We start from the raw sequence: 26,071 nt of genomic DNA on the forward strand, positions 1-26,071 counted from the left end.
ATCAGTCTTGGTACTTTACCAGTCCAAGATAATTTGTGGCTTATTGGTGATAAGAGACCAGGGATCAAAGTGATTCACCTGGCATCTAGATAACAAAATGTTAGCTGCAATGACTAATATCTCCAAAGTGTAGCTTTGGGTGAATTGCCTCACTTATTTTTGGCCTTCTTCTGGTTCTACATTAATGGGTTGTTAACTCTAAATCACCTAATTGGGTAGCAAATATTGCTACATATCACATTACTTCCTTACTGTATAATTTTCTTGATCCCTGTTTCCTGAAGCATATATTCCCCTCTCCCCCCCACTATCCCAACTTCTAAACTCAGAGAAAACTGAGTCTTCAATGATATTCTGTTCTCACCATCCTGGGTATTTTCTTTTTCCTCCAGGATCCTCATATTTTCTGTTTCTCCTTTTCATCACATAAACTTATTTATAGACATTTCATAGGTGACAGAAACTGTAAGTTAGAAGAACTAAATGTATGATCTAGCCTATTGCTGTCCCATTCTTAAAACCTTTCTTCCCTGGTAGGAGCTTGTACTATAGTGACCTGGACTTTGAGAATCCAGGGTTACCACCATATCTGACACTAGAGGCTTTGAATGAAAGTACATAGTCCCAGATTAGAAAATCATTTGAGGGCCAGAGTTGAAATGCTAACCATGGACCAAAGGTAAATTCTTTCACCTGGGGCAAAATAATATGAGGGAGAAGCCATACTGATCCCTGGACAGTGAAAAAAAGATCCTTTCTTCCTTTCCTCCACCAACCTGTGCATCTCATTAACCCAACTCCATCACTCAGAGACTCATCTCTTCTCATAACATCATAGTTTTAAGAACCAGAAAGGACCATAAAAGACGTCAAGTCTAGCTGGCAAGGATGAATATCCTTCAATTCCAACCCTTCATTTTACATATGAGGAAATTGAAATTCATAGAGATTAAGTGACTTGCTCAATATCACATGGATAGTCAGCCTCAGAGGTGGATGTGAACCAAGGTCTTCTAGATTCTAAGTCCAACATTATACTATGAGATTCATAGCCCTAATGAAGGACTGTGAGACACTAAGCATGAGGGGAAAAAATCTTTCTTTGATAGCATACTGTAGCATGGAAAGGAAGCACATCTTAAAAGAGAGGAAATCCTCCTTCTCCCATATGTCAGTACCTTCCTTAGAGTTATGAGCCATGAGCTCTGGAATCCTAGAGCTAGATAAGAAACCTAATGAGGCCATCTGTTCCAGTACTCTAATTCAGAGTATGGCAATATATAGTTATGTCCCTTGGGAAAAAGAGTATGGTATAGGCATTTGGACCTAGTGGTCCTGACTATTTACTAGCTGTATGATAATCACTTGTCAGTAATCTCTTTAAGTCAAAATCCTTATCTATAAATATCAATAATGATACATGTATTATCATCTTGAAAAGGGGTGAACAGTGCCTTGTAACTTGGAAGCGCTACTTAAATAAGAATGATTAATATTAAAGTAATTATTCTTTTATCAGTGAAAATACAGTTGAGCTTCAGTCACTGTATGTGGCCAAGCAAAGGCTATTGGAGGCCACTGGCTTGAACGAGATGACCTCTGGGGAGAGGTTCTTCCAGTTTTGAAACCCTAGGATTCTATGAAATTAATGGTCACATGAAACTGAACATTCCAGAAGAAATTCTATTTCATATTGTCCACCAGGTGTCAGCATCAACCAAGAAATGAAAAGAACATGGATTCTTAGTCTTGTTGGATATACTTACCTGTTTCAAAACTCAGTATGTGTATAATGCATATATATATATATATATATATATATGCACATATTTGCATACTGATTGTGTATCTCAGTATCACATACAGCATGTGACTATAAATGTATTGTATATATCTTGATTTTCATATAAAGTGAGGTGTGTCTGCATGCACATACATGTTTATCATGCAGAGGAAAAACTGTAGGTCCATGGTTATGTAGAAGAAAAACATGAAGAAAAAGGAAAATCACAGAATTTGAAAAAAAGTCCTGGAAGTATTACTACTTATTAGCAATAAGATCCTTTCTCTCTAAGCTCTAATTTTCTCATTTTTTTTAGCTTTTTCAAGGCAATGGGGTTAAGTGGCTTGCCCAAGGCCACATGGCTAGGTAATTATTAAGTGTCTGAGGTCTGATTTGAACCCAGGTACTCCTGACTCCAAGGCCTATGCTCTATCCACTGCGCCACCTAGCTGCCCCTTTTTCTCATTTTTTAAAAATTTATTTTTATTAGATATTATTTGAGATTTACAATCCCCCCCATCTTACTTCCCTCCCCCCACCCCCCACCCCCCACCCCCACGGAAAGCAATCTGTCAGTCTTTACTTTGTTTCCATATTGTACCTTGATCCAAATTGGGTGTGATGAGAGAGAAATCATATCCTTAAAGAAGAGACAAGAAGTCTAAGAGGTAACAAGATCAGACAATAAGATGTCTATTTTTTTCCTAAATTAAAGGGAATAGTCCTGGAACTTTGTTCAAACTCCATAGCTCCTTATCTGGATACAGATGGCACTCTCCTTTTCAGACAGCCCAAAATTGTTCCCTAGTGTTGCACTGATGGAATGAGCGAGTCCCTCAAGGTTGATCATCACTCCCATGTTGCTGCTAGGGTATACAGTGTTTTTCCATTTCTGCTCATCTCACTCAGCACCAGACCATGCAAATCCCTCCAGGCTTCCCTGAAATCCCGTCCCTCCTGGTTTCTAATAGAGCAATATTGTTCCATGACATACATATACCACAGTTTGCTAAGCCATTCCTCAATTGAAGGACATTTACTTGATTTCCAATTCCACAAACAGGGCTGCCATAAATATTTTTGTACAAGGAATGTTTTCACCCTTTTCCCACCATCTCTTCAGGATATAGACCCAGTAGTGGTATTGCTGGGTCAAAGGGTATGCACATTTTTGTTGCCCTTCGGGCGTAATTTTCTCATTTTTAAAATGGAAATTATCATTTTTTGCTTAATAGGAACCTTGAATTTATGTTCGGAAGAGACCTTGGAAATCTAGTCAAACCACCTCATTTTATTAATATAAGGAGAAAAGTCTAGAGAAGATAAATAAATTTCCAATGGTAATAAGAAACAATTAGGATTTGAAAACAGTTCATCAGATAAGGTTACATGCAAAGCTCCAATGTTCAATGATTATTCCAATAGAGCAAATTGTGGTTATATACCATGATCATCATGTTTTTTGTTCAATCTAGCATTACAACTACGCTAACTCTCAATTTCTAATAGGTATTCTCTAAATCATCCAAAAAATCAAGGCGCTAGTCTTTTACACCCATCCAAAGATAAATAATCATTTCCCTATCCCCCAAATATATATATGTACAAAGCACTTTTACATTTAATATGAATTTTTAACATTTTCTTCATAACGTTATTAAGTTTAGCTAATCAACCAAACAATAAATCACACCTTTATTTGTACCTATTTCTGAGGTATAAAATAAAGGCTTGTACTGAAAAATTTAGCAACCAGTTCTCAATCTGGCCCCAACACAAAACATCCCTTTGATTCATGCATGAAATGTGTCTTTTCTTTCTTTTGAGGAAAGACTGATAAAAACACCAAGTGACACAAAGCTATTTTTAAGGGACTGATTAGCAACACAAAGATGTTAGAAAGAAGGTGTCTTACTTTATTTGATTAACAGCTTGCATTATGGTTCTTTTCAGAAGTTCTTGAATATTTCGAATAAGTTCAGCTTCCTGGATATAAACAAAAAAAGCAACATCAATAAGACATAGTACTGAAATTCTACAGATTCCAGGCTGCTTCTTGTTTTTATAAATTGCCAAGATTCATACTGACTCATAGCAATTATTATGACACCTAATTGGCAGAATGGATCGAGTATTGGGTTTTGAATCAGGAAGACTCATCATCATGAGTTCAAACCCAGCCTCAGATACTTACTAGTTATGTGACCCTGAGCAAGTCTACTTAACCCTATTTGCCTCAGTTTTCTCTTCTGTAAAGTGAGCTAGAGAGGAAAATGGCAAACTACTCCATTATCTTTGTCAAGAAAACTTCAAATGGAGTCATGGAGAGTCAGAAGCAATTGAACAACAAATAGAGATTATCTAATCCAATTCCTTCATTTTTACATACAAGGAAATCAGGAGCCCAAATAAGTGTCAGGGATTCCTGAAGGTCAAACATAAAGTAAAAGACCCAAGACTCAAAATCATATTCTCTGATCACAAATCCATTGATTCTTCTATGTTTACATTCATCTTATATAGCACTTGGGTAAAGGGGGAGGGAGGGAGGGGGGTAGAGAAGAAGAAATCCTTTAGGCCAGAATCCTGTTATATTAGACATCATTTACCTCACCTTTAAAAGATTGATATCATGAAAATCAACTCTAAGATTTGAAATTGAATATCTTGAGACTATTAAACCATAATTAAAATGCAAAATAATTCAATATACACCGATCAGCAAATGATCAGTCAGTTAAACATGTCAGGGGGAAATGGAGGCTTTAAATTAAGCCCATTTTTCTTTCATCATTAATAAAGCACCATCTGTTTGGCATTATATGAAGATCAATTGTCATTACCATTATGTTTATGATGCTATTATTTTGTACATCAGTACCACTCATCCCTGGTTCCTCTATTTAGTCTCCTGATTTGTGTTTTAAAACGAGTAAAGAATTTTTCCTATTAAAAATCAGTTACCACACAATTATAAAGAGATGTAACCTCAAAACTTGAAGTCAAAATATTTTAAGTCAACTTCTGTTTTGGTTACCTTGTTGTATGGTCTTGCACAAATCCTTTCTTTTGAGTCTCAGCTTCTCAACTGGAGAATAGGGATAATAATATTTGCCACATATGAAATGAATTCTTAAACAAGGGGTAAGACAATTAGAAGAAATAAAATAAATAATCTTGGTTACCTGGAATTGGAAAGCTTCTATATAATTAAAATAAATATATCTAGGTTAAGAAGGGAAAATGATATGTTGTTCTTCCTGTTCAGTCAGTTTTCAATCATGTCTGACTGTTCATGACTCCATTTGGAGTTTTTTTTAGCAGAGAAATGGTTTGTCATTTACTTTTCTAGCTCCTTTTATAGATGAGGTACCTGAGGCTAACTGGGTTAAATGACTGGCCCAGAATCACACAGCCAATAAATGTTCGAAGTTAGAATTGAATTAATGAAGAGAAATCATCCAGACTCCAGTCCCAACATTTTATCTGCATCACCTTACTGCCTGTCTGGTTTTCAGAACAGGTGGGGAGTTAGATGACACAATGGTTAGAGCACTGGCCTTGGAATCAGGAGAACAGGAGTTCAAGTCCAGCCTCAGACACTTAAGTCACTAGCTGTATGACCTTGGGCAAGTCACATAACCCTGATTGCCCCACATGCAGGGTTATCTCCAATAGTCCTGATTTGTATCTGGCCGCTGGACCCAGATGGCTCTGATGGAGAAAGTGAGGCTGGTGCACCCTCACTCAAATCCAATTCACAAGCTAGTCATGGCATCACCTCCCTGATATTGTGGCCTTCTTTGGAAACAAAGGACAGGAGACTTCTGGCCAAGATGGCAGAGAGAAGCCAGGCCCTGCTAAGGTCTCCTGATCTTCCCTCATAAACAATATGAAATAAACCTCTTAATGGAAGTCCTATTGACAAAACTCAGAAAGAGAAGTTAGGAAAAGAACATTTATCTCAGGGTCTATCTTTGGGGATCAGGGGTATGGCAAGTGCAGAGCATAGACAGCTAGTGGGGGCAGGGTCAGAATTGGACTAATCTAAGATCAGCCCCAGGGAGCTTTCTCTGAGGGAACCCCTTCACTCAAAGAAACAACTAGAGTGGAGGTGTGACCATGGGACTAATGGTCTGGGACTTACAGGAAGGGCCAGAGGGTAGGTTCCAGCCTCTAGCACCCACCACTGGCCTGGAGAAGATATTACACTCTGTGAGTAAAACCTCTAGGGCTCCCACCACCAAACTTCTGTGAACAAGCCTCTCTCCCAGCACAAGATCTTAGGAAAATGAAGGCCAGCAAAAGGGTGGACCATAGAAAAATTCCTAGAAGGAAAGATCCTAATTGAGAGAGACATAGAACCTCTGAGGAGAATGATGTGGTCTCCAGCACAGAAAGATTTTCTTGAAGAAATCAGGAAGGAGTTTAAAAATCAATTGGAAAATTTGGGAAAAGAATCCCAAGAGAAGATTAATACCTTGCAACAAGAAAATAAATCCTTGGAAAAATGCAACTGGACAAATGCAAAAAGAAAATAATTTTCTCAAAACCTCAAATGATCAAAGGGAAAACTATTTTTGTAAGAGGTAATTTTGCAAAAGGTAATTGAAGAAAATTCTTCCCTTAAAAAAATGTAGTCTATGGAAACCAATGACTTCATGAGACAACAAGGACTTGTTAAACAAAACCAAACAATTGAAAAAATAGAAGAAAATGGCAAATACCTCATCAGCAAAACCAGTGACCTCGAGAATAGATTGAGAAAAGATAACCTAAAAATTATTAGTCTTCCTGAAAACATTGAAGAGAAAAACAGCCTGGACTCAACATTACAGAATTTAGTGATGGAAAACTGCCCTGATATCATGGAACCAGAGGGCAAAATAATTATTGAAAACATACATAGATCCCCTTCAGAAAGGGATATCAAAATGAAAACACCAAGGAATATTGTAGCTAAATTCCAGAACTATCAGATAAAAGAGAAAGCCCTACAAGTAGCCAGAAAGAAACCATTTAGATACCAAGAAGCCAACATCAACATTAAGGGACTGAAGGGCCTGGAATGCAATATTCCAAAAAGCAAGGGAGCTTGGAATGGAGTCAAGAATCCATTATCCAGAAAAAATGTTTCTTCCAGGGCAAAAGATGGACATTTAATGAAATAGGAGACTTTCCAATGTTTCCTTATAAAAAGACCAGAGCTAGACTTCCAACAGGAGACTCAAGAGACATATGAAAAGTTAAAATTTTCAGAAAAAGGTGGGGGGGAGGAAAAAAAACTGTTATCAAATAAGATGAAATTGGCAATATCCCTACCTAGAAGAAAGATTTTAACAACTTTTGAGAATTGCAACTCTATTAGAGAGAATTTAATTAGCTAGGAGAGATGTACACACATAATTTATTCGAGAAACTGTTTTCCAATAAGATGAAACTAGATATATCCTTACCTGGGAAAAAGACTCTAATAACTCTCAATACATGTAATTCTAGTAGAATAGCCAGAAGTGATGGGCATTCATTATCTTTCTATGACTCAGATAGAATGATTTTAAAACAATAGCTCCTTTAAAAGGGACAGTAAAGAGATGGGAAGATGGAGGAAATTGAATGGGGTAAATCTTATTACATTAAGAGGTACAAAGAACTTATTGAAATAGAGGGGAGGAGGTGAGAACCACCTTAATCTTACTCTCACCAGGTTGGCTTAAAGTTAACATACACAAACACACTGAGTTAGGAAATTTATCTTACCTTTAAAGTGTTAAAACAGGAAAGAGAAGGGAGAAGAAAGGGGAATCAACAGAAGGAAGGGAAGGAAGAAGGAGCAAAGGGAAAGGGGGAAAAGGGGGGGGTGGATTTAGGAGGGCAAACACACTGAAGGTGGTGGTATTTGGAAACAATATACTTGGGAATATTGATAAAGGGAAAAAAGGTGGGGAATACAAACAGGGAAAATAACAAGGAGGGCAATAAAGAGTTAGTAATTATAACTTTGAATATGAATGGGATGAACTCTCCCTTAAAATATAAGCAAATAGCAGTCTGAATTGAAAAACAGAATCCTAAAATATGCTGCTCATAAGAAACTCATCTGAAGCAGAGAGATACATCTAGAGTAAAGGGAGAAGGTTGGAGCAAAATTTATTTTGCTTCAGCTGAAGTGAAAAAAAGCAGGGGTAGCAATCCTTATCTCAGACAAAGCAGCTGCAAAAATAAATATTATTAAAAGAGATAAGGAAGGAAACTTTATCCTCCTAAAAGGTAGCATAGGCAATAAAGTAATTTCAATACTAAATATGTATGCACCAAATAGTATAGTATCCAAATTCTTAGAGGAGAAATTGAAGGAGTTACAGGAAGACATAGACAGCAAAAATCTACTAGTAAGAGACCTCAACCTCCTGCTCTCAGATTTAGATAAATGTAACTATAAAATAAACAAGAAGGAAGTTAAAGAGGTAAATAGATTGTTAGAAAATCTAGATATGATAGACTTATGGAGGAAACTGAATGGAGATAGAAAGTAATATACATTTTTTTTTGTAGTTCGTGGCACTTACACAAAAACTGACCCTATACTAGGGCATAAAAACCTAATAATCAATTGCAGAAAGGCAGAAATAGTGAATACATCTTTCTCAGATCACAATGCAATAAAAATCACATTCAATATTGTGCCAGGGAGATACAGACCCAAAACTATTTGGAAACTGAATAACTTCATTTTAAAGAATGAGTAGATCAAACAACAAATTATAGAATGAATTAATTATTTTATCCTAGATAATAACAATAATGAAACAACATACCAAAACCTATGGGATACATTCAAGGTGGCTGTCAGGGGATTATATTAAATGTTTACATGAATAAATTAGAGAAGGAGAAAATCAATGAAATAAACATGCAACTAAAAAACTATAGAAAGAACAAATTAAAACCCGCAGTAAAATACCAAATTAGAAATTCTAAAAATTAAAGGAGAAATTGATAAAATCAAAAGAAGCAAGAAAACTATTGAACTAATAAATAAAACCAAGAGCTGGTTTCACAAAAAAAAAAAAACCAATAAAATTGGTAAGCCTCTGGTCAATTTGATTTAAAAAAAAAAGAAAACCCAATTGCTAGTATCAAAAATGAAAAAGGTGAATTCACCAACAATGAGGAAGAAATTAAAATAATAATTTGGGACTATTTTATCCAACTCTATGCCAACAAATGAAATGGGTGAATATTTACAAAAATATAAGTTACCCAAGTTAAATGAAAAGTAAATTAAGTACAAAAATAATCCTATCTCAGAAAAAGAAATTCCAGAACTATTATTGAACTTCCTAAGAAAAAATCTTCAGGGCCAGATGGATTATCAATGAACTCTCTATCAAACATTTAAGGAATGATTGATTCCAGTTCTATATAAACTCTTTGGAAAAATAGGTGAAGACAGAACTCTGCCTAACTTTTTTTGTGACACCAATATGGCACTGATACCTAAACCAGGAAGAGTCAAAAACAGAGAAAGAAAATTATAGAACTATCTCCCTGATGAATATAGATACAAAAATCTTAAATAAAATCTTAGCAAAATGACTACGTCAAGTTATCACTAAGATTATGACCAAATAGGATTTATCCCAGGAATGCAGTGTTGGTTTAATATTAGGAAAACTGTCAGTATAATTAATTATATCAATAACAAACCTAACAGAAGTCATGATTACATCAATAGGTGCTGAAAAAACTTTTAACAAAATATAGCACCCATTCCTACTATAATAAAGTATCTATCTGAAACCATCAACAAGTATTTTATGGAATGGGGATAGGCTAGAGGCATTCCCAATAAAACCAGGGGTGAAACAAGGATGCCCATTATCACCACTATTATTCAATGTTGTATTACAAATGTTAGCTTCAGCAATAAGAAAAGAAAAAGAAATCAAAGGAATTAGAATAGGGAAGAAAGAGACAAAACTCTCACTCTTTGCAGATGACATGAGGGTGTACTTAGAGAATCCCAAAAAATCATCTAAAAACTACTAGAAATAATTAGCAAATTTAGTAAGGTCACAGGATATAAAATAAACCCTCACAAATCCTCAGCGTTTCTATATATGACTAGCAAGATGCAGCAGCAAGAGCTAGAAAGAGAAATCCCATTCAAAGTAACTTCAGACAATATAAAATACCTGGGAGTCTACCTGTCAAGGCAGACTCACAAACTTTTTGAAAACAATTACAAAGCACTTCTCACATAAAATAAAATCAGACTTAAATAACTGGGCAAATATCAACTGCTCATAAATAGTCTGAGCAAATATAATAAAAATGACAATTCTACCAAAATTAAACTACTTATTTAGTGCCCTACCAATAAAAATACTAAAAAAATTACTTTAATGAGTTAGAAAATATTCTAAGTAAATTCATATGGAGAAATAAAAAGTTAAGAATCTCCAGGGATTTAATGAAAAAAAGTGCAAAAGGAGGTGGCTCAGCCCTACCAGATCTAAAATTATACTATAAAGCATCAGTCATCAAAACTGTCTGGTATTGGCTAAGAAATAGAGTGGTGGATCAGTGGAAGAGACTAGGTGCAATAGCAGGAACTGATTATAGTAATCTGCTGTTTGATAAACCCAGACAGTCGAGCTATTGGGATAAAAACTCACTCTTCAATAAAAACTTTTGGGTAAATTGGAAGTTAGTATGGAAGAAACTTGGATTAGAGCAACATCTCACACCCCATACCAAATAAGATCAAAAATGGATACAGGATCTAGACATAAAAAACAATGTCATGGACAAACTAGGAGAACAAGGAATAATTACCTATCAGATCTATGGAAAGGAAAGCAGTTCATGACCAAGGAAGAGATGGAGAACATCATTAAAAACAAACTAGATAATTTTGATTACATTAAATTAGAAAGTTTTTGTACAGACAAACCCACTGTAACTAAGATCAAAAGCAATGTAGTAAATTGGGAAGTAATTTTTATGACAAGTGTTTCTGACAAAGGACTCATATCTAAAATATACAGAGAACTGAGTCATATTTAAAAAAAAAAAGCCATTCCCCAATTGACAAATGGTCAAAGGAGATGCAAAGGCAATTTACAGATGAGGAGATCAAAGCAGTCCACAGTCATATGAAAAATTGCTCTAAATAACTAATTATTAGAGAAATGTAAATTAAAACATCTTTGAGGTACCACACCTCATACCTCTCAGACTGGCCAATATGACCAGAAATGACAATGGACAATGTTAGAAGGGATTTGGGAAATCTGGGACACTAATACATTGTTGGTAGAGCTATGATCTCTTCCAACCTTTCTGGAGATCAATTTGGAATTATGCCCAAAAGACAACAAAAATGTGTATCCCCTTTGAACCAACAATTTGAACTACTGGGTCTATTCCATGAAAAGATTATGAAAAAGGGTAAAAACATCACCTGTGCAAAACTTCATAGCAGCTCTGTTTGTGGTGGCAAAGAATTGGCCATTAAGTGAATGTCCTTCAGTTGGGGAATGGCTAAAAAAACTGGCATATGTATGTGATGGAACACTATTGTTCTATTAGAAACAAGGAGGGATGGGAATTCAGGGAAGACTGGAAAGATTTGCATGAACTGATGCTGAGTGAGATGAGAAGAACCAGAAGAATATTGTACGCCCTAAAAGCAACATGGGAGTGATGATCAACCTTAATGGACTTGCTCAAACCAATAGGGCAACAATCAGGTACAATTTTGGGATATCTGTGGTGGAGAATGCCATCTGTATGCTGAGAAAGAATTGTGGAGTTTGAACAAAAACCAAAGAATATTATCTTTAATTTTTAAAAAAAGTTATCTTATGTAATTCTACTATATCTCATACTATATGTTTCTTCCTTAAGGATATGATTTCTTTCTCATCACATTGAACTTAGATCAATGTATACTATGGGAACTATGTAAAAACTAACAAACTGCCTTCTGTGGGGAGTGAGGAGAAGAAGCAAGATTGTAGAAAAATTGTAAATTTCATTGAAAAACTGTAAAACTCAAAGTAAATACAATCTAAAATAAGAAAAAGAAAATGAAGGACAAAAACCCTACTGCTTAAGATATATAGAGTATCTATCTATCTATCTATCTATCTATCTATCTATCTATCTATCTCTATAGATAGATAGCAAAAATATATAAAACCAAAACACCAATGCAGAAATTGTCAAAGGATATCATTAGACAGTTCTCAAAAGAAATGCAGATTATTAACAACCATAGGAAGGAACTCTCTAGTTCACTAATCAGAGAAATGCAAATTGAAACAGCCCTGAAGATTACTTCATACAAATGAATTAAGATTACACGAGATGGGAATTTTTGTTCATGAAGGTTTGAATTAGTAGAATATTCTAGAGAGAAATTTGGAATTATGCAGATACAGTGTCTAAAACATCCATATAACTTTGATCCAGAGATTATACTGCTAGGAAAATACTCTAAAAAGATAATTATGGAAAAGATAGGCCCTCTCTTATTTTTATAATAATAATTAATGTGAAGCAAAATAGTTTCTAACCACTTGGAGAATGATTAAATAATGGGAACAAGCAATAGAACAATCAAAAATGCATGTTGAAAAGTTACAAAGGGGGTGGCTAGGTGGCACAGTGGATAAAGCACTGGCCCTGGATTCAGGAGTACCTGGGTTCAAATCCGGTCTCAGACACTTAATAATTACCTAGCTGTGTGGCCTTGGGCAAGCCACTTAACCCCATTGCCTTGCAAAAAAGAAAAAAAGAAAAAAAAAGAAAAGTTACAAAGAACAATTTGAACACCAAAGAAAATATAGGAAAGGATGCTTTTCCCAATTCCTTTTCAAAAGTGGTGGCTTTATGAGTCTGGAATATTTCTAAGACTTTTGACATATTGATTTTGTTGATATTATCTACTTTTTTTTTTAAAAAAAGTAAATGTTCTAGAGTATGGCTCTTTTGGAAGGGGGATACTGGGGAAAAGTGATGATAAACAAAATTTGTCAGTTAAAAATATTTTTTTACATGTGAAAGAAAATTATCTCACAAGGTTGTGGAGCAGAAAAATGTTTTTCAAATGGTAAAGTATATATATAAATGCCAGCTGTTTTTTGCTTTGGGATATTTTTCTTATCAAAAATTAAGGGTGGGCGGCTAGGTGGCACAGTGGGTTGAGCACTGGCCCTGGAGTCAAGAGGACCTGAGTTCAAATCCGGCCTCAGACACTTAATAATTACCTAGCTGTGTGGCCTTGGGCAAGCCACTTAACCCTATTGCCTTGCAAAAACCTAAAAAAAAATTAAGGGAGCTATCTCATGCTAGACAGGTGGTGCAATGGATAGAGCTAATATTTGTAAAGGTACTTTGTAAAACTAAAAGCATTATATAAATAAATGTTAATTACTATTATACTTATATTTTCTTAGTCTCCATCTCATACCATTAGCAGGGGAATGAATGACTGAAGATATCAGATTCATTCCAAACTTTGAACCAGGCATTCTTTTTTAGGTATAGGTACTTATCTGATTCAAATAAGATAAGGAAAATGCTAGAGCTGAGACCCTGGCTTCATTGCTTGGCTGCCCACATTGTTATCTACTGTGTTTATGGGCTCAGTAATCATGGAAGGCAAATAACTAATGACATCTTTTATACCACAATGGTGATAAACATATGTCATTCCATATTATGCTCCTCATTCAATCTCTCTCCTGTAAGTACTCCTCCCCCTCACACCACAGTGTCCATTACTTCTCATCCAAAATTCTTATCACTTTTGTTCTTCCCACATTAATGTAATTCTCTTCATCTTTCACTATGCATTATTGAATAGTAGCCTAACTTCTCTGGTTTTAAATATCACATAGTCACAGCACTCTGCTGTCTAAATCCTGTGATTCTACAAACCCTACTTAAATGAAGCAATTAACAGGCATTTATGAACATCTACTATGTATCAGGCACTGTATTATGCCTCATACAAATAAAGGTATGTTCTTACTGATTCAGCCTGATAGTAGTAGAATGAGTTGAAGCATCAAGAACAACAAAGTAAAGATAATCAAAAAAGTCAGATTTGCTTTTTCAAAAGTTAAATTGGTGAAAAAAGAAAGATCAAAGTAAGGACAGGACTGCTGATTGGGGTGGATAAGACAATGATAACTGATAGCAGTCAGAGCACAGAATTACAGAATTACTTTTTCTTCTGTTTTCTCTGATAATCATATATATATATATATATATATATATATGTATATATATGTATACACACACACACACACACACACACACACACACACACACATATATATATATATACCTTGAATAAGAAAATAAAATGATAAGACCCAATTGTGGGGGGGGGAGGTGGAGGTTGAGGGCATTGTAACACAAGATAAATAAAGGACATGCTGAAAGAATTCTGAGCTGTCATTATTAATAAAATTGAAGTCGCCAACCCCCAAATGAACTAAATCCCAAGGTGCTGAGTAATCAGCAGATGTGGTCACTGAAGCCCATCAGTGATCTTTAAAGGACTGTGGAAAACAGGAGACATGCACAGGCGTAGAGAAGGTAAAATGTTATCCTAGATTCCTTAAAAGGAAACAGATTATATAGGCCCAGTGATCTTGGCTTTGATTCCTGGCAAAATTCTAGAATCCATTATTGAAAAGATAAGTTAGTGAACATTCAAAGAGAAAAGCAATGTTCCCATCAAGAACTGGTCATGCCAGACTAACCTTATTTCCTTTACTTTTTTTAAATCTTTTTTTTTTGGCTGAATAATTGAAGAGAGTCAGCTTAGGTGCCAGAGAAGCAATTGAGAAAATCTCTAATACTATCCTTGTGGAAAGAATGGTTGGATCCAAAGACCAGTTATTAATGGTTAGAAAGCAGTCTTTTAGATGTGCTATGCTGTTAAACAGCTCTTATCAGTAACTTAAGATAATGGTCTAAAAGATAACATCATCAAACTTGCTGAGAAAATTGGCTATCATATTGAATCAAACCCTATTATGATTAGCTAGCTCATTAGGCTAAATCTTAAAAAATTAAAGTTAAGAAAAAGCTAAATGTTGCAAAAATAAAAAAAAATTGGGGGAGGCCTGCCTAGATAGCAATTCATCTGAAAATTATCAGATTTGATATGGCAGCTAAAAAAGCTAATGTTCTTAAACTGCATAAGGGAAGCCTAGTGGTTTTAATAGGGATGTATTTTAATAGTCCCTCTGTTTTTAGGTCAGATTACATCTGGACTCCTTATGAGTTGTCATATTTTTGCAGCTTGTTCTCAATTGGAGAATACCTAGAAGGCAGCCATCAGAATGGTGAAAAGCTATAAGATCATAAAGATCAATTGAATTAATTGGTGATATTCATAGTAGAAAAGGGAAAACTTGGAGAGGAACTAGATAGGTAGATCAAGCAATTATAAAGTGAATCAGTCTGTGATCAGTCTGATGACACATTGGGGAGACTTACACTGAAAAATGAGGTAGTCTCTGCCCCAAGTTACAATATTCTTACCCATAAAGACTTTGGGAGACAAGGGAGGAGGCAAGAGATGAGGGTCTTGCTCAGTGGCATGGGATTCTGAGCCCAAGAAAGATACAGCAAAACCAATGTATTTGAACTTAAAGATCCAGGAATGGAATCCAATTATTCCAATGGGGGAAATGATAGTCTGAGGAGAGGTAGCAAGGCTAGTTTGAGCCCAGCCAAATGACATTGGATCTTCTGACCCCAGAAGACAAAAATAGTAGAAGTGGATGGAAGTTATAGATTGGCAGTTTTAAGTCATATGTAATAAATTTTCCTTACAATTAGAGCTACTTAAAAGTGGAATGGAATACCCCAGGAGCCATAAGGCCCCCTCTTATATGTAAATTTGTCTGATCACTTGTCTGGCAGGTTTTGTTCAAATCTAGGCTTGGATTGGATGACCTTTAAAGTCACTTTGAAGTGACTGAAATTCCCAGGAGGAGCAAAATGAATCTGTAGTCCAAGGACCTAGGCTTTTTATTCTGATTCAATAGTAAAATAAAGAGGATAGACATGCTGACCTAGGTTCAAATCCTGCTTCAAACACTAGCTGTATGTTCCTTAACCTTACTTTCCTTATTTATGAAATGGAGGTAAATAGCACTTGCCTTACAGTCTTCGTGCCAATGAAATGTATATAAAGCACTTCACAAAAAGTAAAGTTTTTCTATAAATACTAGTTATTAGAGTATTTGCAAAAATTAAAGAACTAATATAAATGTCAGTTATTATCATTAATTAACATCATCATCATTTACTAGCTATGTGGTCTAGTTTGTTTGGGGGCCCTCACGTTTCTTTCTGATTCTAAGCAGCATATACCAGTATATAAAGTATGACAGGCTTATTGGATTTTCAAGGAGATTGGGAGAGAGAAGATGACAAAGGACTAAGAGTTATCTGCTTATTCCCACTTCTTGGGCTATCTTCTTTGGAGAGGATACTGAGAGCAAGTAGTAGTGATCTTTCCCTAGGAGAAAATCCAACTGACTTTATTTGAAGACAGAGAAAAAGGACAAACATGAGGGCACTACCATTTGCTCAAACTATATTACTACTCTGCAGTTGAGATTCTCAGAATGTTTTAATTTCCTGATGTCATCAATAGAAGACTTGATTTACAGGGCTTCATATGTGTTTATTGGGGGGGGGGAACCCTTTTTACTGAATTTCCTACTGTGAACAATGGAAAACTTTATTTTTGGTAAACCTTCTGACTAGGACATAAGGGGGAAATATGAATATAGGCCCTGAAAGAGTTTCTTGGAAGGAAATGGGTATGAGATTTTAATATTATTTATCAGCTATAGTCTCTTATTAGGCTTACTATTTCTACTTTGCTTTGTCTTTGATATTGTTCTTTTGGAAGAGCAGAGGACTGGAACCTGGAATATTTTTATTTTTCACATAGAATGCATCTTAGTGAGGAATTCTCTCTACTGATACAGACCAAAATCTCATCTGCAACTGAGTGCCCCAGGCAACCTTTGATTTATTCTGATTAAATACTGATTATAATATGTCCTATAGTTAGAGGTGAATCAATGAAGCACACATCAGGGAATGAGAAAGGAAAATGTGCTGCTGTGAGCTGACTGAGTAAATCCACATACTGAATCCTTACATCAAGGGTTCTTGATTATCTTTTTTTTTATTCTAGGGGCTTCTTTAGAAGCCTATGGCTCCTTTCTCAGAATAATATTTTGATTACATAGAATAAAATATACATAGAATTTCAAAGGAAAACAATTATATTGAAATAAAAAAAAATTCCCATCCAAGATATCTACAGACTCCATGTTAAGAACATCTATTTTAGATTAAGGAGACAAACATTAATTCCCACAAAGGTACAGAGCCAAGGATAGAAGGTGACCAGAAATGTGAGAGTCAGAGAGGCCTTAAGCTCTCACTCTAATGTTGAATGTTTTCTGTTACAGTATGACATGAATTGTTCCTTTGATAGTCCTGTAGGTGCTTCCTACAGAATAGAACCAGACATATGAACAGGATGACATGAACCAAGGGTGTGCTAATGTTTAATAACTGACTCTCCAAAATATTTGTATATGACACATTTTACAGTTTGATCTGCATTAACATCTCCATCACTTTCTTAATAATCCACTAACTTTCTAAAAAAACAAAATAATAAATCAATCCCTAATTTGTAGCATTTACCGATTTCTGAGATGGAAATATTCACATTGAAAATTTAACAATCAGGGCAGCTAGGTGGCACAGTGGATAGAGCCGGCCCTGGAGTCAGGAGGACCTGAGTTCAAATCCAACCTAAGACACTTAATAATTACCTAGCTGTGTGGCCTTGGGCAAGCCACTTAACCCCATTTGTCTTGCAAAAAAAACCTTAAAAAAATTAACGATCAAATATTGAAAGCCAGTATAAGCTGACTCTCACACACCTATGGCTGCTGATCTAGTATTCTAGTCACAGCATGAAGTCAGCCACTGTCACTAAATATTCCCTGTGCCCACCAGCAAGTCAACATTTACCTGGCACTTTTAACCTGGTAAAAAAGAAATTCTTTCCCCTAATTTTATGAAGCAGAATTAACTGAAAGGAATAGACAGAGACAAAGAAAGAAACCCACAAAACTATATTTGAACATATATTAAACATATTTAAGGTTTAAAGTAATTGGATGTCCTAACAACCAGAGCAATCAAAACTAGGCATGTTTCATTGCAAAGGAGTGAGTTCCTTATTACTGGAAATGTTCAAGCTGAGAGTGGATGATTGTTGAAGGTGAAATATTAGGGAAATATTTAGCTGGCATTTCCTTTAATATTAAGGAAATATTTTCTGTACTCATCTGGCATTTTCTGTAGACCTCTGACTTCCTCCCCACTCTTCAGCCTTTTTGTAAATATAAATTCACTGAGCTAATAGGAGCAACCTCAGTTCCTTCCTCCTACCCTTCCTTATCCTTCTAACATGTAGCCTGCCAAGGTGTATGTATGACTGACCCCAGTCACAGCCAGGTGTGATCACTCCTTGGCCCTCCCTCTTGGGCTCCTCCCTTTGACTCCTCCCAGCACAAAGGTAGACTGGGCTCCTCAAAAGCCCTCTCCTTCTCTGCCTTGTGCTGGTCTCTGAAGACAGCCTGCTGTGACCTTGCAGCTCTACTCTTCACGTGCCTCCCCAACCTCTCTATTACTCAAGGGGCTGTTGCTATGGCCTCCTCTTTTCTTTGCTTCTCTCTACAAAAATCTCATTTTCATTTCCTTGCTTGTAACTTTTTGTAGTAACCCGTGAAAGAAAATTTCTGACCTTTTTCTTATACTCCTGAGTGAATCTTGTGATCTCTTCACCATTAACAAACTCCCAGCATTCTTTTCAAGTCCCTCCCTCAGGGTACCTACCTCCAAGGTACCTACCTCAAGGATGAATGACAACTTTGGTGGAGATTTTGGAAGAGGCAGTATTAATATCAAGGGGAGAGCAATGATCTGAGAATCAATTATAAGATATGAGTTTAAGTTCTAGATCTGATTATCCTCATCATATCCCTCAATACCTCCATTTCTTTATCTATTAAATGAGGACAATATCTTTTTCACATACATCACAAAGCTCTTATGAGAAAATTGGTCTTTAAACCTCAGAGTACTGTCAAATAGGCTACAGAGCAGGAAAGAACTTTAAAAAGAACAGGGGAGACTAATCTATTATGTATAGATTACATAATCTATTTACATAGATTATGTAAAATTGTCACAGGAAAAAATCCTGCTCTGCCACTACTTTTCTGACAGTGGTTATTCACTTTTCTCTGAGTTCCAGTTTGTCCTTATGTAAAGTTTGGGAGTTGGACTCTCTCAAATCCTTTCTGGTTTGAATGATCTATTTATCCATAGGACTTGCAATCCTCCAAGAGTGTTTGTTAGGGATGCAGTCAGTCAGCTCAAAAAAACTCAGAGAATCGATTGTTAAGTTTTTAGTGTTGAACATTTTTCACTACAGAAATCAGAAAACTACAAATCAAGGCTTGCATTATTGTGCTGTTGATTATCTAGGCTTTAGAAAGTGGTGGAGAAAATGCTAATGAAGTAAATTAAGCTTTAAAGTGTGTCCTGCCTTGGAAAACTGATTGTTAGGCCTTTCCCAGAACATTACTGAGGAAAGGGCACTTGAAGACTATTAATAAGTCTAGGAAGAACAGGTCTGAGATTGAACTAGTTGGTTTAAACTAATTCTTTACCACCACAGTTGAATTTCTTTCTCATTGTAGTCCCAGGAAGTACACATTCCAACCCCAGTCACACATTCCAACCCCAGTCCATATACCAGTGTAAAAGTGGTTAAATCTAGTAACAGATTTCTCAGTTAAGTGACCAGTGATTTAACTTCATCTGTACATTAGGGATGGATCTCAGGGCTTCTCCAGAAGTATGCAATGTTATTTCCTTTGAAGTGGGGGGCTTCTGTTGAAAGAATATAAAGTGCCTACTTTGTCTATTTAAGGATGATAGGAATCATTATCAGTCAGGTAAGCGATCTTAAGAGGGAACTTTGCACACAGTAGGAGCTCAATAAATAAGCAGATATTCTCAGACTATACAAATGGAAAAATTATTTGGGCTTGGAAGCAGACTTAAGTCAATTTTCAGCTGATTGCCCAGTTGATAATAATAATTGCTTTTATTAGTGGAGCAAGTGAGCATCAATTGAGAAAGTAATGAATGTTTCAGATTTCAAGGCTGAGGCTGTCATTTCTTTTTATGATTGTGTAGTTCCAATAGTTGTAAGACTAGGGCTGCCCTCGATGGTGCAGAACAGGTCATAAATCCATCACTAGGGTAGTTTTATATTGATGAATCTCTGCTGTGGAGGCCCAACAGAAATATTCATTCCTTTTTTAAGACCAAATGCTAGTGATTCACTTAAATTTATGGGGCTTATTTCCTTGTGAGACTTAAAAGAGATTAAATTGTTATGTTACTCCTAGGGTTTTCTGGCATTATGCTCACAGAAAGAGTAGATTCTAACTTTGCTATCCTGAGAGTCAGATAGATAGTGGACTTATTATGGCATCTCTTCATCCTCATGCTGTGTTCTTGAGATTGATGTTATCATTCCCATTTTATAGATGAGAGGGCTGAGGCTCATGAGGGAAACAAATTGTCCAGAATTACATAGTTAGCCCCTTTGTTGGAATTAGAACTTTCTCTGGTTTCAAAGACAGGGGGGTCCACGAATTTCACAGAATCACAGAATTTCAGAGTGAGAAGGCAACAAAATGTAGCATGACTATGGGGGATAAATGGCATCACAATAAAAATTATTTTCATAAGTTTATACCTTTAGAGCAAGGAGAAATTAATTCCAAGACTATCTAGTCCCTTCATTTTCTAGATGATTTTTGATGATAACAGTAGTTCACATTCCTACAATAACAATATTGGTCTCTGTTGTCAAATCTATTTTCCCATGCCTCTTTACGAAAATATCCAGTAAAGTATGGATGGATTAAGATTGCATAGGTTGGAGAGTATGCCCACACCAATAGAGTCTAGTTCTTGTAGTCTTGAAGTAATAAAAATATAATTCTAATAGGTATAATCATTGACTATCAGGTTGGCTGACTGGTATTGTATCCTTTTGGTTTCCTCTTTCCAACTAGGTTAGGCATAGCTGAATCCTTCCCAAGTTTTACCTATTTCTTTGGGGGTGTGATCTTTTCTCCTCCATGCCCCTTCCTGAAGCCTGTTTTAATTGACTTAAGAGAATTGTTTCTTAAATTTTCAGTGTAAATATTTATTTACATCTTGGAAATCAGTTATATTATAAATAAGCTTGGTTTATTATTTTGTTATTTCTCTAGAGCAATGGTGTCCATGTCAAATAGAAGTGGATCCCTGAAGGGCATATATTGACTTAGAAAATCACAAAATAATATTATCTATATTGCATTGTATTTTTATTTTCATTTTTTATTACCAATTACATTTTATTACCAATCACATTAAACTAGTTTGAGATGACTGCCTTACTATTTGTGAGTTTGACAACTTTGGTTTAGACTTAAAGTGACAGAGAAAATGTTAGTGATGCAGATAAACTTAAACATGAGCATGCATTTTTGGAGAGCCAATTGTTAAATATTTACCAGCATACTACCCCTTTCCATCTAGAGATTTAATAAGACACACTCATTGCAACAATTAGCTTGATATTTAGCTTAGGATCAATATTATGGTTGAGAGGTTCAAATGGTCTTTTTCCCCTTTGCAAAGTTTATAACAGACAAAAAGTAATGTAAACACAAGAGCTCAGAGCCCCCAGTTAAGCAAATTCCTAACATTCAGAAAGAGATTCATCTCCTTAATAGCATTAAGATTTTTTTTTTCATCTCCAGCTAATTCCTGTTCTCTCTCTAATTCAGTCAAGGTCAGGAGACAGGAAATATTTAGGTAAAAGAATCAGGCAAATATATATTACAGCATTTGTTAACAGAAAGGAATGAAAAGGGAAAGTTTAGGAAAGAATAGCCCTTTCTTTCTTGTCTTTTTTGGTCTTCCCTCAGATCCTTGAAAAGATGAATAGTTTTAGCTTGATTCTTCTGTTTGGTGCCTGGAGAGGCCTGAGGGTCTAACTCTTATTTCCCTTTTCTACTGCGGCTCATCTCTTTTGTTTACTTCTGTCTGTTATTGCCTTATACATCAGATTCTTTCCAGTTTAACTTGTGTGTGGGAAAGGGAATATGCCTGTCCCTCGATTTTTGTGCATCTTTCTTTTAAAATTTTTGGGCATGCTTCATGTTCCCCTTCTAGCTCAAATATAACAATATTCTAAATTTTTCTTAAAGTTTTAAGGACTGACATTCCTCTGAATCCCTCAAAATGCCTATCAGTTCTCAAACAAAAATAACAACAACTCATTCTCATTGTGCTTTCCAGTTTACAAAATTATGATTATCACTGAAACCTGTTTTTATAGCCAAGGAAAATGTGCCTCTTTAGACAAATGTGCATCACTGTATTACAACATGATTCTATAATATTATCTGTTGGACTGAATTAAATAAAGAACTAGAAATGGTCTTTCTTATAGCATACTGCTATAAATATGTTTTCTGCCATACCAGGATTCAAAACTCATGCACAAAGGGTAATTAAGTTCTGTGTACTGTATTCACTTCTGATTCTAAGTAGGCATAGAAAGTGAAAGACAGAAAAATTCAAAAGAGGGAGGGCGTGGCTAGGTGGCTCAGTGGATAGAGCACTGGCCCTGGAGTCAGGAGTACCTGAGTTCAAATCTGCCCTTAGATACTTAATAATTACCTAGCTGTATGGCCTTGGGCAAGCCATTTAACCCCATTGCCTTGCAAAAACTAAAAAAAAAAAAAAAAGAGGGAGGGAAAGGCATGGACTTGGGGTTGTTATGAGAGATTACCTGGGGGGGGGGACTCCCTGAACTTGAATCTGGAACATAATCAATACTACTTGGTTAAGAGGAGAAGAAAGTGTGGCAGCTAAGTGGTGCAGTGGAAAGAGCACCGGCGCTGGAGTCAGGAGTACCTGAGTTGGGATCTGACCTCAAACACTTAATAATTACTTAGCTGTGTGACCTTGGGCAAGCCACTTAACCACGTTTGCCTTGAAAAAGAAAAAAACTCAAAAAAAAAAAGAGGAGAAGAAAGGGAAGGGCATTTTAGATTAGAGAACAATGTGAATGAAATCAGTGGTAAGAATGAACTAGGCATGTTTAGAAGATGGTGGAGAAATAGCCTTGATTAGACCTGAGGGTATATGCAGAGGAAAGAACTTGATATGAAGTTAAAATGGTGAATTTTAATTGTAATGGTCTTTGATTCCAAGGCTGACCATTTTCTTCCAAAAGTGACATGGAATCATTGAAGAATTTTGAACATCAGAATAATTTGGCAGATCTAGGAAGGACCTAAGAGGTCATCTAGTCTAACTCCATTTATTTTTCTAGATAAGGAAACTGAGGTCCAGAATTTTTAAGTCATTTGTCTAATGTCATATATATATATATATATATATATATATATATATATATATATATATATATATATATATCAGGGAAAAATAGTCAAACCCTTCTGTTGAAAGAAGGAATAGGAAGAAATAGAATCTTAAGTGGCTAATTGTTTTATCAATATTATTTTCTGAGGTAGAGTCCACAGTATCACAGAGCTGTGCATTAAGTGCTTCTGGCAATCTGTGTTAACTGGATTATATAAGGGAGAGAAAAGAGACAAGGAAGTTTAATTAAGAATGTTTTGCAATATTCAAGGTGAAGCAGAATGACTTTAGGAAAATCTGGGAAGACTTAAATGAACTCATGTAAAATGATGTGAGCAGAACCAAGAGAACATTGTGCAAAGTAACAGTAATATTGTATAGAATTAGCTATTCTCATTAAGACAATGATCCAAAATTAAGTAAATGTCCCTCAATTGGCTAATGGCTTAACAAACTGTGGTATATGTATGGAATATGTCATGGAACACTATTGTTCTATTAGAAACCAGGAGGGATGGGAATTCAGGGAAGCCTGGAAAGATTTGCATGAACTGATGCTGAGCAAGATAGCAGAACCAGAAAAACATTGTACACCCTAATAGCAATATGGGGGTGATGATCAACCTTGATGGACTTGCTCATCCCTTCAGTGCAACAACCAGGGACAATTTTGGGCTATCTACAGTGGAGAATACCATCTGTATCCAGAGAAAAAATTATGGACTTTGAACAAAGACCAAAGACTATTACTGTCAAATTAGAAAAAAAAATTATATTATTATGTAATTTTGCCATCTCATACTTTATGCTTCTTCCTTAACGATATGATTTCTCTGTCATCACATTCAACTGAGATCAATGTATAACATGGAACCAATGTAAAGACCAACAGAATGCTTTCTGTGGGGGGTAGGGGGAGGGAAACAAGAATGGGGGGAAACTGTAAAACTCAAAATAGATAAAAATCTTTCTTAAAAAAAAGGCAATGATCCAAGACATGACCCATGATGAAAAATGCTATCCACCTCCAGAAAGAGAAATGATGAACTCTGAATGTGAATTGAAGCATACTTTTTAAGCTATTTTTTTAATTTTTTTCTTTCATAGCTAATTTAGAAATATGTTTTGTTTGACCTCTTATGTATATAATAGAAATAAAGTTGCTTGCCTCCTCAAGGAGGGGGGAGAAGTAGAAGAGATGGAAAGAATTTAAAACTCAAAATTTAAAAAAAATGTTAAAAATTTTTATAAAAATAAAAAAGAAGAAAAACTTTTGTATGTAATTGGGAAATATTTAATGAAAAACATAATTATTTAAAAGTCAATATAACAGGTAACAAGGGCTTGAATGAGAATGAGTGCACTGGAAATGAAGAAAGACATGAATATGAAATATCTTGAAGAAAAATTTTACTGTTAGAACCAGAAGAATATTGTGCACATTAACAGCAACACTGTGTGATGATCAACTATGATGGACTTGCTCATCTCATTAGTACAATAATCAAAGACAATTCTAAAGGACTTGTGATGAAAACTACCACCCACATAGAGAAGAAACTATCAAGTCTGAATGCAGATCCAAAACTTGTTAATATTTTTGATTTTTTAAATTGGTTTTATGTTTTATGGGTTTTTCCCTCATTTTTTCCCCTTTTTGTTCTGATTCTTCTTTTACAACATGATTACTATGGAAATATATTTATCTTAGTTAAACATGTATAGCCTATATTAGAAGGCTTTCTGTCAGGGTGAGAGGGAAGAATGGGAGGGAGAAAAATGTGAAACTCAAAACCTTGCCCCCAAAATGATTGTTGAAAATTATCTGCATAAATTTGGAAAAATAAATATAATTTTTTAAGTTAGAGGAGTGAAAGAGAAAGAATCACTAAATATGACTGAGGCTTCTAGCCTGGATGATTATAACACATTAATAGTGAAATAGTAGTTATAAAGAAGATCCAGTTTGGGGAAAACTACCGGGTTAGGGAAAGTTAGTTAAGCTTGATATAGTCATCAGAATAAAAATTAGCTGACATATAAAGTGTTTTGCAAATTTCAAAGCATTTGATAGTTATTGTTACTACTTGTATTACCCTCAGGGTTCTTCTCCAGAGAAGCTAGAACAATTGCTTCATAACCATTAGCATACTTTTGCCTCTAGCAGCTGAAACCACATTTACATATAACATAGTAGAGACTTCACAGATAATAAAAAATGACCGGTTTAGAGTCAATGACTTTACACAGAATGACTCATCATTGAAGAGAAAAGTTCTTGACCTGTATTAATTAGACTGTTTAGCCACCATATTCAAGTCAGGGACTATGTGATAATGAAAAATATCATTGGAATTGGAGGAACAAGATGCCAGGTTAAATTCCTGGGTATGCAACTTTAATATTTCTGTTACCTTGGGTAAGTGTCTGGACTTGAGCTTTATCATTTGTAAAAGGAGAAGATGAACTAAATAATTCCTAATGTCCCTTCAAGTTCTTAATTCTTTGATCCTTTAGCCTCTTAATCTAAGTTAAGAATAATAAAAACAGGAAATGGATAAAGGAAAAGACATTGATGTAGTATTACTGATTCTTAAAGATGCTTAAAACAATAGGAGGAAAATATGTATTTATTAAGAGGCTGCAATGTGCCAAGCCTATTTTGCTAAGTGTTTTTACAAATATCAT

The 26,071-nt window shown here is 35.4% G+C and overlaps 1 protein-coding gene across 1 annotated transcript in view; it reads right to left on the minus strand.

Annotated features, from left to right (window-relative positions):
* The window catches only part of TEKT4 (tektin 4), a 65,477-nt gene that overhangs the window by 32,412 nt on the left and 6,994 nt on the right, over window positions 1-26,071 (minus strand). The window contains exon 2 of the mRNA XM_074195997.1: window positions 3,699-3,769. Within this exon, the coding sequence (XP_074052098.1) occupies window positions 3,699-3,769 (71 nt within the window). The remainder of the gene's footprint in view (window positions 1-3,698; window positions 3,770-26,071) is intronic.

This window comes from Macrotis lagotis, chromosome 8, assembly GCF_037893015.1.
Source record: "Macrotis lagotis isolate mMagLag1 chromosome 8, bilby.v1.9.chrom.fasta, whole genome shotgun sequence".
In the NCBI taxonomy this organism is placed as follows: Eukaryota; Metazoa; Chordata; class Mammalia; order Peramelemorphia; family Peramelidae; genus Macrotis; species Macrotis lagotis.